Source organism: Phyllopteryx taeniolatus, chromosome 20 (genome assembly GCF_024500385.1).
Source record: "Phyllopteryx taeniolatus isolate TA_2022b chromosome 20, UOR_Ptae_1.2, whole genome shotgun sequence".
In the NCBI taxonomy this organism is placed as follows: domain Eukaryota; kingdom Metazoa; phylum Chordata; class Actinopteri; order Syngnathiformes; family Syngnathidae; genus Phyllopteryx; species Phyllopteryx taeniolatus.
The window spans coordinates 5050834-5066106 of record NC_084521.1 but is presented as its reverse complement, the minus strand read 5'-3'; the positions used below and the strand labels follow the sequence as shown (position 1 = coordinate 5066106).

General features: G+C 42.2%; 1 protein-coding gene across 3 annotated transcripts; it reads right to left on the bottom strand.

Annotated features, from left to right (window-relative positions):
• On the bottom strand, window positions 1-14193 carry mybl1 (v-myb avian myeloblastosis viral oncogene homolog-like 1). Of its 3 annotated transcripts, none has more exons than XM_061758866.1 (16): window positions 13792-14193; window positions 11311-11410; window positions 11143-11214; window positions 10279-10371; window positions 8934-9154; window positions 7467-7689; window positions 7322-7384; window positions 6044-6142; window positions 5441-5671; window positions 4256-4579; window positions 4047-4186; window positions 3404-3518; window positions 3035-3154; window positions 2845-2949; window positions 2269-2457; window positions 1-2073 (listed from the first exon to the last, which is right to left on the bottom strand). In XM_061758866.1, exons 1-16 carry the CDS (start codon window positions 13815-13817, stop codon window positions 1945-1947), a joined length of 2250 nt encoding a protein of 749 aa, XP_061614850.1. In that variant the 5' UTR covers window positions 13818-14193; the 3' UTR covers window positions 1-1944. The 3 variants fall into 3 exon arrangements, with proteins under 3 accessions (XP_061614850.1, XP_061614851.1, XP_061614852.1); XM_061758867.1 differs by having other exon boundaries at window positions 4256-4561; XM_061758868.1 differs by lacking the exon at window positions 6044-6142.
• Window positions 14194-15273: the final 1080 nt, after the last annotated feature.

Below are 15273 nucleotides of genomic sequence, written 5' to 3'. Positions count from 1 at the left end.
TACCGGGCAACAAATTGCATTTATTTGTCCCAAATGCAGAGCAGGTAGAAATGGGCAGCTACAAAATACTGTTACAAAGGACAGCCAGCGTTACACACGATTACAGTAGTATTGCTTTGCTTCTATTGCATTTGTATCATTATATACGCACTCCATTCCTCAAAATCACAGCAAAACATCATATATACACATAAAAACTCTTAATCTTTCCACTTGACCTCCCTGACAAGATTCCCTTCTTATTCTTACTTGTAATGCGGGATAATCCAGATTAGAAAACAAAAAGACCCTGGTAGTGTTACTTTAAATCCGGGATGGGGCAACCATCCTTTAGTATGGCCCTCAAAATGGTTCTTTACAGGGATGCACTGATACTACTTTTTTTTTTTTTTTTAAACACCAAGTACGAGTATTTACATTTGAGTACTCGCCAATACAGAGTACTGATACTCGATAATACCATCCATTTTGCAGAGCGGAACTTGCAGTCTGACATTGCTCCTACCCGGAAAGTATGTCATGTGGTATTGGTGTTTAGTATCGGGACAATTTTATGAGTACCAGTCTCGGTATGAATGCCATCGCTCTTCTTTAATATGCTCAGGATGTGGGGGGGGGGGGGGGGGGGGGGGGGGGGAAATACTCATAGCGTTTTAGCGTTTCAATCGAACGGCATGATGTTCAATTTGTTTCATGATTTGGAAAGAGGAGTCATACTAATACACAAAAAGCTACACCTTCATGAACAAAACAAAATCATGTCGACGTTAATACAAAAAGTGCAATTTGTCTATGATTAGAGGTCAGAAATATGGTTATGAACTTCTAAAAAGATAAAGAAACATGACTAAATGATGAATGGCCGGATGTTGACTGGTCGGAATGAGCCTATATACTATATAGGATATTTAGGCCGATTGTGATGATAAAATTTCCATAGTTGCTCTTTAAAAATGTGACATAAATAAATTAGTAAATAAATAATAGCTACAGCCTGCTCAGAGCAAACGCTGTCCATATGCCAACTTTTTTTTTATTTTAGTTCATCTACTCACTCCATGGTTGTCTTGTTTTATATTAATATCTAAGCCATAATGATAATAATAAATACAACAAACTCAACATTAAGGTACCCTTCCTGTTACATTGAAATACATTCAACTCGGCTGTAGACCAGGGGACGTTTTGTTCAAAAATTAAAAACAATCACAAGTGCTATCCAGTTTATCCTCAAACCATAACAAGACCCCATTAACCCCCCGCACCCGCCCCAATACACACACACAAAAAAAAATTATTTTCCCATCTGGCTTCTGTGTTGCTCTTCCATAGAAACGGCACAGACAGAACGGGTGGACGAAGGCTGTATCAGAGCTGTAAAAGTTTGAGACCCTCTTCTCCCACCACTGTTGTGTTGAAAGCAAATGTGTGACAAGTGTTTCAATGACACGTCACACTGGATAATGATGTCACTGAATCATCTCAATGCGGGACGCTGTGCTTGTGCGAAGGTTTCGGCAATATCCCGCCTACATCCAGTCAGTTTTACAAGATCTCAGTTCGAAAGAGGCAAAAAATCTGGCACCCACCTTGGGAGGCAGCATCAGAGCTGTGACACCCACTTCTGCCACCCTATTGTGTCGAAAGCGTCCGTCAACTACTTGATACGCCGCTTTCACTGCGGTTCTGCCTTATCTACTGTTACGTCTCTGATGAGGCAATTTTGGGGGCCCTCTGTTAAAAGGCGTTCATGCCCTCCTCGTCAAATTCATCGCGTCGGATTCCTTCATGACAGAATAGTGCAGACCAAAAACACAGAAGTCGTTTCTGAAAAAACTAAAGAGAAACCCGAATGGGAAAGACACTGGATTGTCTCTTATGGGATTTGGAGAAGAGGATTCAATTGGGGTAGTAGAGTGCGTGTTGATCTTCGTGAGGGTGTGCCTATAGTACAAGGGCCCTAGGGGAGGGGCCGCCAGGCGACGGGTACGCGATCAGGTACTGGCGGGCCTGCTCCGTCACGCTCAGCTGGTCCTCCGTCTTACCGTAGACCACCGCTTCCCACTCGCTCACCTGCGGAACCGATCATTAATCGTTAATTAATCTGAGGGAGTGTTTATGTACTTCGGTTGGTGCCGCTGCTTTGCGTACCAATGGAGCTAGGGCTGAAGCTGTTAAATATTTTTGGAATCAATTCTTCTACCGATGATCCAATCAAGTAATCGGGTAAAAATGGATTATTCCACAATATAGTTGAGTGTCAATCACCTGTTTGGCGGCTCTGTGGGTCGTCTTCTCGACGAAGCGGCGAGAGTGCTGCGATGATACCGAAGGAGTCTCCCGCCGCTCCGTCAAAGGATGAACACATTCCTGCTCCGCCGCCTCCCCATGCTGCTGCTGCTGCTCGGAGGTCGGGGAGCTGAGAGAGGAGCTGGACAGGAGACTGTCATCCAGAACCTGCAGTACATCCAACAATAACAATTTGGTGTCTACTATTTTAGTTGTTTTTCTCCCAATAACTTTGTCTTCGAAGTTGGCTATTTTTTTCTAAATACTTTTTCTGACGTTTCTTTTTTGGATTTATTTGTCAATTATTGATTTTTTTTGTATTTTTTCTAGATTTTTGTATTTTTAAGATGTTTAATCTTTTGATTTTCTTATTTTCTAAATTGTTTATATTTTTTGATTACTTTAGCATTTATTTAGAAATAGTTCAAATAAGTGTACCGAATGTTTTGTCTTGTGCCATCCCAGATGTATTTATTGGAGCAATATATCCTGATAATACTGATAACCGTGATCATTCGCGTTATAATACTGAGCATCGTTATCACTTTGACTCACTTGTGCATTATTGAGCTGATCCTGGAACAGCTGCACACTAAGGCAGTCTTTCCCCCAGGGGTCCAGCACCAGGGACTTGCGCACTTTTCTCGCTGGACCTTCCATCTGCAATACAAACGCACACATAAGGATCAAAGGACCGCGTTCTGCCAGTGTAGTGTGTGTGTGTCCTTAGAGTGCTGGTGTGTACGTTTTGTTTCCACGCTCTGTAGTCAGGCTGCAAAACAGTCGCTCTGTTAAAGATGTCGGCCCCAGTCTCCTGCTTCAGAACCTCGCGAATGTCCTCTTCCAGAAAAGCCAATGGCTGTGGCTGAAAAATAAATAAATAAATAGAAATATCTGGATCACCTTCAATTAGTTCCTATTTACTCAGTATTTCTTAATTAACTTGCTTTTTATTAATTTATTTTGAGGAATATTTTGACGTGCAGGGAACCTGTTTACATCACACGGCAAGACTCCAGACCACACTAATTCACCTGAAAACTGCTGTTTTGGTTAGCAAAAAGAGTTCAGATGGCCTGCTGCCTTATATTATCGCTATATCAGTGACTCTTACCTCCATCTTTAGCGGGCCGTGCATTTTCTCCTGCGCCGCCAAAGCGTTCTTGAAGGGCGTCGGCGTCCTCGGTGTTGGAATCATGATCGTTTTACGAAACTTGGGTGTCCTCGAACTAAAACAATTCATTAATATATGTTAGAGTTGCATGGTATACCACTACAAGAACAGTACCGCAATATATCGCTATCAAAAATCAAACAATAAGACTTTTTTTTTGGTTTGTTTTTTTTGGGTACCGGTACAGTTCGGCATAAAAGCTGTTTATTCGTCGCTCCTGTGTACAGTATTTGAATGTAGAAAGACCGAAAGCTGAATGAGCGCGCGGCAGTAGACTTTATTCAGCCTCTGGAGCTCGACACAACAACAGTAAGGCAAGCGCGGAGGGACATCACCTGAAGCAGCTACGGGCGAAAAAAGCCTGATCCACAATACGTTACAACTGCCCGTTGAAGTTTACTGTATAAACCTGACACCTAAAACAAAGAGAATTAAACGTTGTACAGTTAAGCACCACAATGTTCGATCAAACTACATAATTTCGTTGACTGAAAGTCCGCTAGCCTAATGTTATCCGAATCTCCTTGATGGGCTAATGGAAATTAGCATACTTTAGGGCACTTTTGACTTGCATGTCACTTACCCATCGTTCTCTTTCTGGTGCTTGGGGGTAGATTCTTTGTGAAGCGGCGTGCTGAGGAGGCACTTTTGGCCGCACACAGGCGTGGAGGTGAGCGCCGGGTTCTCCAAGTTCAGATGCTCCGCCGCTGATACGTTACAGAACTGCGACAAGACAAGACACTTCATTACGATAGTTCAACTTAATGGCCGAAACGGACTGATGCGGTTTACCCGCGACGGCGTGAACGGCAGCGACTTGCTGTGCGTCCTCTTTGGCGAATTGGAAATGTTTTCCAAAAAGGAGCCGTAGGTCCTGTCGCACAGAGGTGACGGCTCGCCTCGCTCTCTCCTCCTCCTCCTGGTCGCGGACGCCTTGGCGGTGGAGGTGGTCGGGCAGGCCGCGTGCACTGAGAAGCCGGCCGAAGCGTCAGCCGTCCTCTCCTGAAGGAGCGAGGCAAAGACGGCCTGGTCGTGCCGGGGCGCCGCCGCCGTCTCAGAGAGGTCGAAACTGGCCACGTCGCTCCATGCCGCCGGGTCCTGCAGGGCAAAACACATCTACAGTCCATCTTTAATACATTCAACACATTTAGGGCTCTTATGCTTCTCCAGGAACAATTTTCAAGCTCTTTTCGGCAGGAAGAGGAGACAGTGTACAGAGAAGACGGAATGCAATAGAAAAGTCTTCTGACTAACACGGCAGCTGCTGTTCCACTTAAAAACATCTAATTGTTGACAGTAAGTTAAGACAGATAGTAATATTTGCGTATTTTTCATTGAATATTGTGTATCATTTTGTGTAATGTTAAAATTGTATTTTTCATTGAACAGTTTTAGATATTTTGTCAAATATGTTTGTATTTTTCCCAGTATTTTGTGTAATATGACAACTGCATTTTTTATTTAACATTTTGCCAAATATTTTTGCATTTGTATCAAATATTATTTGTCTATTTCTTTTTTTGTACGTAGTCATGTAATTTTCCTAGTATTTGGTCTTCGTTTCTAACATTTGTGTATCATTTGTCTAATATTTTTGTATTTTTACTCTAATATTTTTTTGTTTTGGATTATTTTGTATGGACTCTCTTCTATAAACAAATAACATTGTGTGTCATGAAAGCCAAGTTTTAAATACATTATATACAAGTAATATATCAGTTATATATAAGGAATATATCAGCAGTCTGTAAACAAACACCTTTTGAAGCACCACTTTCACGCTTTTACCCTTTACAAACATGGATGGACAAAATAATCAGTTGGTCAAGTAATCGATAGTTAAGAATCATTTGTCGATCTTTATGTAAGGGGGGCAAAATTAATTGCACGACTGCTAAATCATTGATGCCATCTAAATGAATCTAAATGATCTTAACCAATAACATTTAATGGTTTGTTACGTCATTTCTTCCTAACCGAATCGATGAGATCCATGGTCTCCGCGAAGTCGCGTATGGTCTGCAGGGTGGACAACACCGTGCTGGCCTCCACAGCCAGGAACCTGCTGGGGGACGCGGGCAGCTGGCCGGGGTCTCCTCGCGGGTTCTCCGGCTCTGACCAGGACCTCCTGTCGGCCTGCGCCTCCAGGCTGCTGCTGCTCGCCGTATCCTGCACGCCGTCCGACCAGGCCGAGTATTGTTCCAAGTTCTGGGAAGACAGGAGCGACATGGGAAATGAGGCGGCGATCAGCAGAATGAGTGAGATAGAGGCGGAGAGGACTACGAGGGGTCCTAGATAATGGAGATTGGGGGGGTGGTTGACTACCATGGGCAGCTTCAAGCCAGTCAGGATGAGTAGAAAGATGAGAAGCTAGCTACTACAAGAGAAACACTAGAGCAAAAAAACAACAACACGTGTGTCATTCTAGTTTTAACATAGATACACTGCAAAAAGTAATCTAAATTTGAGGAAATGAACCTCTTTTTTTGCAGCGTATGTATGTCACACACATACGCAGGCAGGCACGCAGACTATGCTAATCGCTAACACCCACTGAGCCGGGGAGTGTGCTGCGCTTACACATGGACCTCTGCGCCGGACTTCGCTCTCGGCTGACATAAGCAGCAGCTCGAGCTCCTTAATTCTTTGCTCTCTGTCGGGATCATCCGGGCAGGGCGGCTGAAACGGGGGCGGCAGGAGGGAGGAGGCGAACGGGGACGGGGGAAAAACGGAAGGAATTAAAAAGAACAGGAGATGACAACACGAACAAACAGATTTACAAGTACAAAAAATGACACAGGAGAGGAGGAGGCATACGCCTGTTAGATGAAAAATAACAGGACGTTCAAGGGTTTGATTTGAAGTCCACAACGTTAGCGATCACAAGAATCAACACAGGAAAGTACAGAAATTGAAGAATACAGAACACATTCACGGGGACATAACGTATTATGGAAAAATGACTTTTTAATAGCTTGTATACAAATAGGTGGGTATGCGGAACGCTTTCCCACCGATCAAGTGTGAAATAAAACAACTAAGCCAATATTAAGTTGTCTGGATGGACTGGACTGGATGCACAGATTACCCTGAGAACAAACTTGATTGCTCGGTGAAGTGGACGACGCGGTGGCAGTGGGTTGTTTTTGTTTGGTGATGTGTCCAAGGGCCACATACACACAGTAGTAGTATATTAACTGCTGCCTCCACGAGTGAAAATGATTGTATTGTCTTTATCAGCACTCACTTTTATTTCACTCTGGGCTCTGCTCAGTGCTCTTGTAATAGAAGTCGCTGTAGTCGTAATACCAGGGTTATCCCCTGGTCGCCATGGTAACGAATGCTAGACTGGCCATTGGGCCAACAGTCTATAAAAACGAGCTGATATTTCCAAGGTGAGCTAGAATTCTTGATCCTTGGGCTATTTTGACAGAAGCATGACAAAAACATGTTATTAAGACAACCAACCGGGAACTGTTTGACATTGTGGGGGGGAAAAAAACACAATATGTCTCTTTTAGGTAAGTCAAGTACATTTTTTATCTGCCTGTTTCACAAAATGTGTCTGTGAGTGAGCCGTCCTGATTTCGATGGATTGCGGCTAATTTACACAATACTGACCCCAAACCCGGGGCTAAACAAGTAACCACCCTCCTAGTCGTCATGGTAACGAAAGCCAGTCTCGGCACAGAGTGTGGCAGGGTGAGGAGTGGCTCATATGTATGAGACAGGAGCGAGTCTTGACATAGAGGGTAAAAAATTACGCTGTAATTCTTGATCCTAGGGGTGTTTTGACAAAACCATCTCACAGACATATTCTTAAGACACCTGGAAGCTGTTCTAAATAGTGAAACTCACCGGAATGAAACCTGAAGTGTCCATCAGGTGGGATCCTTGAGCAGCAAAATGATAGCCTGCCATCTACACAAACAGGCAAACAAGCAGCCATCAACAAATGCGACAAGTGCGTGCAATCCACGTGGAGTCCGAAGTGAACGCTGACCTGGTTGGGTGCCGTCACAGGGGCCAGGGGGCTCCGGTCGCAGCGCTGCGCCTCGGCGGGTGTCGGAGGAGGACCTGGCGAGTGATGGCGCCTCTTGCCGCCGCCGCCGCCGCCACCGTGGGAGGACGTGCACGTCTTGGCGCTGACGTCCTGCAGGTAGCCTTCGTGCTCCACTTTCCTCCTCATGGTGGAGTTCCAGTGGTTCTTGATGGAGTTGTCCGTCCTGTTAAAAACACATTACAAGCAGCTAAAACACTCATTAGTGCTGTTTTAAGGTTATTTGTACACATTTCCCACTTTTCATAAGTGACTTGTTGTCCAAGTAGCATGCAGCCCATCACACAAGGCTATTAGTGTACATCACGTTCTCTGTACCTTTAAACAAATTACTTGTCATGATTGCGAGTCGCCGATAAGTGCTCATATAATTATGTAGTTTTCTAGTATATTTGTCTAATAGGTTGTATTGTTTGTCTAATATTGTGCTTATCTGGTAATATTTGTGTACTAACACTTTTGTATTTTTAGTGTCATATTTGAGTATTTATTTCCTTTTTCCAAATATTCGTTCATTTCACACGTCATATTTTTACATTTTTATAGTAGAAATACTGCGATTGGCTGGAAACCAGTTCAGGGTGTACTCCGCCTCCTGCCCGATGATAGCTGGGATAGGCTCCAGCACGCCCGCGCCGCAACCCCAGTGAGGAGAAGCGGCTCAGAAAATGGATGGATGGATGCATAGTAGCAATAGTTTTCTATTTTTGGTTGACTATTGTGTACTATTTGTGCCCTAATATTTTTGTATATTTAGTCTATTTGTGCATTTATTTCCCTAATTTTTGTATGATTAGTCGGTGTATATTTTTCCTAATATCTTTCCCTTTAATATTTGTGTATTATCTGATATTTGTGTATTTTTCCTTCAATATTTGTGTATTATTCCATTCAATATTTCAGCCTTTCTTTGCTTTATAGTTCAGTATTTTTCGCAACCTGCTCTATTCATCCTCTGCTCTTTCAATGTGTGAAATAAAACCACAAAACCGTGTTCATTATGGTAATATAGAAAATATATTATTATTATTATTTATTAATTTCATATTACGTTTTAAAATGTGTTTGATGCTTTGAGATGAAGAAAAAATAACATTCCACATTCCCTAAAGCACCTTTCAAAACTTGAAAACATTCCAATTTATGCGGTTTCAGTAATTTAATGCTTCTGTAGGAACCTATGTCTTTGACTTTAATGTTCTGTGTGAAAAATGTTGCTGTTTATTCAATGTCAGATGATTTTTTTTTTTTTTCTGCCCTGGAAAAACAAACAGTAGTGTAAGCTACCAGTGTGTGCATGTCCTTAGCCTACATAGATACCGTGTGTGCACTTGAAAATGTGTTTAAACAGCCTCCTATCGACATTAGACACCTCGGAAGTTTGGATTTTTCAATTCAGCGGGCGTTTACCGTCCGGGAAGGAGTTTGGAGATCTCGGCCCAGCGGTTGCCCAGTCGCTTGTGGGCCTCGTAGATGATCCGGTCCTCCTCCTGCGTCCACGACGACTTCTTCACCTCGGGGTTGAGGTGGTTGTGCCAGCGCTCGCGGCACTGCTTTCCGATGCGGCCCTGCAGGTGCTTGGCGATCACCGACCAGCGCTTGGGGCCGTACTTGTGCACCAGGTCGATCACCTGCACAAAGGCTCCATTGTTCATAAAAATATAATGTATATAGCACAGTGAACCCCCATTGATTTGCGATACAATCCGTTGCTCTGCCATTTTTTTTTTTAGCTTTGACTTGCGAGCAAGAATAGGAGAGACGAGCTCTGTATGGTGGCAGTGAACTCAACTGAACTCATTTCACAACAAGCAGCAGTTTGGCAGCTAGAGAACAAGTCTTCAAAAAGGAGGCTTCAAGCCGTTTATTTCCACTCCCAGTTGAAGCTTACAGTCAAACTAATCATAAAACAAAGACAATTAAACGTCGTGTAGTGAAAACAACCACATAGCTTTGCATTAGGTCAATCTGTTAATGTTTAAAAAATAAATAAATAAACAACGCAAAAAGCCCTCGACGGGCTAACGAATACCATCGGTGTCAAGGTGTTAGAACAGTTTACCCAATGGCGATTTGAACACAAACGGTGCAGGAAAACACGAAGGCCGACAATATAACTCACCGGCATATATTCTTTACGCTCTCCGAAAATGATTACTATAACCGCAGCTCCACTTTCACATCTGTTCGTATTACACTGCCCCGAGGTTGCCAAGGCACACACTCCAGAAGGACCAGAACAATGTCCACTGAATTGATGCAATAAAAAAAATGCTGCAAAAACGATTTCGTTATTCACATTCTATTTAATTATGTTATGTGATTATGTTATACTCCATACTTTGGGGTATATTTGGGGTTTAAGCCTTTGTATGGGCAATTGTAAAAAGATTTTAGGAGTGGTGTCCAGTACCCAAATTTTCTATAGGGCTAACTCTCATGAAAAGCGAGGGTTAACTGCAGTTTTAATTTTGAAGCTCCAGATCCATTCAAGGAGGGCATTGTAGTGCGGGCTGGTGCTCCCCTCCCGACAGGAAAAGGGCTCAAAAGCAGCCACTTGTGAGGTGTTTATATTAGCAATGATGTAGTGGAGCGTTTGGTTCAGGCGCCATGGGCCGAAGCCAAAAACGTTTTTATTTTGGCGGGCAGTAAATATGGCGCACTTTCTGCCTTCTGTCTCCAACGATGTGAGTGAGTGTGTGTGTGTGTGTGTGCGTGTGTGTGTGGGAGACACGACACTCCCGGATCTTCTTACCTTCTGATCCTCCTCCTTTGTCCACGGGCCTTTCACCAGCTCAGGGTTGAGCACCTTCTGCCAGCGGTGCTGACACTGGCCATCTGTCCTCCCCTGACATGTGTGATTGAGACACCACATTACGGATATGTAAACAAATATGCCTATCATCTTTGAAAGAGGAACTATCACGCAAAATAGACAGTTTGTTAGATTGCTAGGTAGTGTGTCCTAGGAAGGCTGGTAGACAGGTAGGAAGGAAGGGAAGTAGATACTGTAGGTAGGAAAAGAAGCGACGGTAACTCCCTGCCAAAAATATCTGCCGAATTTCCTGCCTGTCTACCTATTCATCTACCGTATATGTTCTTATCCTCATCTACTATAAATTTACCAATCTACCTAGTTTCTTACATACCTAACTACCAACCGACCCGCATACTTTCCTACCGACCTGAGCTACCTACTTTTCTTCTTACCACCTTACCTACGTATTTAGTACCTACGTACTTTCCAATCTATCTACATGTTAGGGCTTCAGCTACCAAATATTTTTAGAATCGAGTATTCGACCGATAATTGATTCATCTGCAGATTATTTTTTAATTAAAGAATTAATCGCATACATTTTCATACCCTTATTCAAAAACAGGACATTATTTCAAATTGACAGTGCAGCAAATGCACAAACATAAACTGATTATGACTCAGTTACTGCATTGGTCTCTACCTACCTACAGTACATACTTTCCAATCTTCTCACCTGCAGTATGAACTACTCTTTCTACCTGCAAGCTACTCATCTACTAGTACCTTAGAGTCTGGATACTCATTGTTAAAACTTTCCAAGCATTTTACGTCAAATGCGATGTGACACTGCACACTTACGGGAAAATAGTTGGCTATTAATTTCCAAGTTTCTGTGCCATGTTGCTCCACCAGCTTTTTCAGCTTTTCGTCCTTGGGGAAGCAACAACAACAACAACAACAAATCAGTTAAAGTTCTTGTTCGGTAAAACAACAGTTAGACTTGAGACTGAAGTGAACGGCTCTTACCTCATCACGGGACCACTTCACTTTGCACAAAACCTTCTTGTCTTTGCTCCTCTCTTTCGTGTCGGTATCTGTGGAGTGCGGCTCTTCGTCCTTGTCGTGGCTACAAGTACACACAAATCATACAGACACTCCATTTGAGCAGGAATGATGGGTCGTGATAAAGGTGACATTCATTTCTATAAAGAGGACCTATGTATTTTTTGTAAATTATTTGTCATTGAATATTTTTGTTTGTTCCCCCCCAACAGGTTTTTTTGTCAAATAGTTTTTTTTATTTTTTATATTATTTTGTATTATTGGGCCGAATATTTATTTTTTATTTTTTTTCCCCCTAAATATCATTTTTGTCCAATATTCTTGTATTTTTCAACTAGAATTTTTGGTATTTGTGTATTTTTCCTTCCAATATTTTAGCATTTCCCCCCGAATATTTTTGTATTTTGTGATGCCTATTTTAGTATTTTTTTGTTTAATAGTTTTCTATTTTTTGCATTATTTTCTAACATTTGTGTCCCATTTTTCTCTGTTGTGGTATTATATTTGCCTAGTGACTTTGTTTTTATCTTTTCCAAATATTTGTGAATTCTTCATCTAATATTTTAGCCTTTTTCAATCTAATATTTCTGTATTCTTTGTGTAATATTTTTCCATCTTAATAAAAAATACATTTTGTTGTCCAATATTCTCTTATTTCTAATCAAAACAAATTATTTTTCCATCCAATATTTTGGCTTTTTTGCAGACTGACATTTTTTAAATCTAATGTCCCTAATATCCGTGTGGTTGTTTGCTTGCATATATAATATCTGCATTGTTTGCCTAACATTTTGGTACATTTCATCAAATATTTCTGGATTTCTGATCCAAATAATTTCGAATTTTTGCCAAGTATTTTTTTTTCTAATATTTGTGTATTTTTCCATCCCAAATTTTTTTATTTCTTGTCGAGTATTTTTTTTCCATCTGTGGTTTGTGCCTTTTTTGCCTAATGCTCACGATGCGCATTTCTCATCTTAATATTTTTCGCCCAATATTTTGGGAGGGAAAACAGCCTTCCCTCCAAAACTCTTCATCACTGTGGAAACTCGAGTGAGTCACTTGGATTTTGGCAGGAGCTGCTTCTGTAAATGCCATAAACAGGAACAGGAGGAAAAAAAAAGGGGGCGGGTGTTCCGGGGGGTTATCCCGAGCGATCAACGGGCTCTTTCACCTCCTTGAGGTAAGTTGGGGTGTGGTCAATTCCTAACTGTCCAGTTAGGCCTCAGATATTAACAACATCATATGACTTTAGGATTGCAAGTCAATTTTATTGAGTAAAATGCTGTTTTTGGCACAAACTTTCCTGTCAAAGTGCTGTTGGATCCATGTTTGCTGTAATAAATACATGTTTTCTATCTGTTTATGTGCAATAAATGTCAATGATAAGACGAAACATGATGTAAACCTGCTCTAAAGGAGACATGGGAGTAAGTACGTCTAATTTATTATTATTCAAAACAATTTTCTTAAAATATTTTTGGGTCTCCTGTGTACTTTTTCTCCAGTTAAAAGCAACGCTACGGTGTTGTGTTGTGTTATGATTGTGTGTGTAAGTGTCTGGATGCTGCTATTGCATAATCACAGCACGCCCACATCAAACAGAAATGCAGTATTTTCTCTGAGTATGTACAAGTACCACTAGTGGTACGCGGGTTCACTCTAGCGGTCCGTGAGAATCACTAAATAAAACGTTCAAACTGTACATAATGTTATATGTTATATATATTATGTTGCAGAGCTTAAGGACAGTTCAGTTGTATTTAACTTTGAAGTACAAACATTTGCATTTAATCTTTTAGAACTGTTTGTTTACAAACATTTAATGAGGTAACATTTTTATTAGGGATGTTAGACATCACTTTTTCTTCAGACCGATGTCAGCACGAGTATTCACCTCTTGAGTACTTACCGACACTGATACCTTTGATATTTAAAATTTCAATTAACACAATCACAGATAACTGTGAACAAAGATATTTTTCTTTCTGACGCACATGATTATTGTGTAGTGTAGGGCCAACTACTGGCAAGGAGGACTATATGTCGAACTTTTTTTTTTCTTTGCCTTAAGTATTGGTGGCTGGTATCGGCAGCCTTCACGAGTACCCCAAACCTTGAACTAAGGCAGGTGTCGATACTCACCCATCCCTAATTTTTATTGAACTTTTATGTGCTCTACATTTTAATTGAATCATTATTAAGTACTGTACTGTTTGTTTATGTTTCTATATATAGGCGTAGGATTAATTTTCCAACTAATAAAGTTATAGTGGCTTCAAATAATATTAAATTCGACACAATCCCTGCTACGATACATGTTATTAGCTAGTAAAAATAAGTGTGTTTGTATGTATCATGCTGTGGGGGGGGGGGGGGGGGCACGTAAATTGAGTGACGTACGTAAGACAGTGACGCAAGCCTCACGTTACGACTCCCACCCACCTGCGTGACGACCTCACTTTGTCCATGACGGAGACCGGGATGCGTGGACCTCTCCTGCGTGTTATTATGCCTCACCTCGCTCAAATGCCACAAATGTGGACGTTCATCCATAGAAGTGTCCGCGGGTGTTCGCTTTCGGCTCTCGTTAGCATTATTCGGCTAGCCATCTTGCGTCGCCATTATTACTTTCTCTTTGCTAAAAGCCAGTGTATCGGCAGCAACATCCCTCCGAGGAGCAGCGTAACTTCGTCCTCGTCGTCTCTCGTGTATTCGGAGGAAAGCCCACGACGCAAAAAAACGCTAAAAACTATATAAACGCGATCGTTTTGCTTTCGTTGCTAGCAGCGCGGACGTCCCCGGCTCACTCCATTCGGCGATGTGATGTTTGTCCATCCCGCCGATTCTCGCGCCCAGCCCCCTTGCGCGGGCGGCCTCGCCAGCGATTGGTCAGAAAGGAGCCGAGGCTCGCGTGGGATTGGTTAGGAACGAGGAGAGGCTCTCGTCTGATTGGCGGAGAGTGTTTCGGACGGGGATTCACGCGATTGGTGGAACGTTTGAGGAAGCGGACAAGTGCTACTGTCACTTGTTGAGGCAGAATGGTTCTTTCATGCGGGCGCCAGTGGCCCAAAAGTTGGCTTGGGAGGCTTTGAGGGGCCCCTCCAAGGGGTCCCCGCAACCACATAATAAATGTTACTGTCGGCAAGTGCCATTCAAGTGTTTAGTCCATATTCTCGTTGTTCTATCAACTAGCTATCACAACCTGACGTCACAACCGCCAATCACCAGACCTGCCCTTTATGGTACACAGTTACAGATATTACAAATCAATCAAAACCTTTATTTAACCGGAAAAATAAAAACCTCTTGAGACTAAGGTCTCTTTTTCAAAGGTGATATGGCCCAAAAAAAAGAATTCAGAATCATAATAATACAATGTATACATAAAAGAATACAGTATACAGTGGATACGAAAAGTTTTCAGACCCCTTAAATTTTTCACTCTTTGTTATATTGCAGCCATTTGTTAAAATCATTTAAGTTAATTTTTTTCCTCATTAAAGTACACACGGCACCCCATATAGACAGAAAAAAACGGAATTATTGAAATTTTTGCTGATTTATTAAAAAAGAAAAACTGAAATATCACACTGTCAATTTCTACTGATCATCCTTGAGATGGGCGGCACGGTGGACGACTGGTTAGAGCGTCAGCCTCACAGTTCTGTGGACCCGGGTTCAATCGCAATTGCATGTTCAATCGCAATTGCATGTTCTCCCCGTGCCTGGGTGGGTTTTCTCCGAGCACTCCGGTTTCCTCCCACATCCCAAAAACATGGATAAATTGGAGACTCTAAATTGCCCGTAGGTGTAACTGTGAGAGCAAATGGTTGTTTGTTTGTGTGCCCTGCGATCGGCTGGCAACCAGTTCAGGGTGTACCCCACCTCCTGCCCGATGACAGCTGGGATAGGCTCCAGCACGCC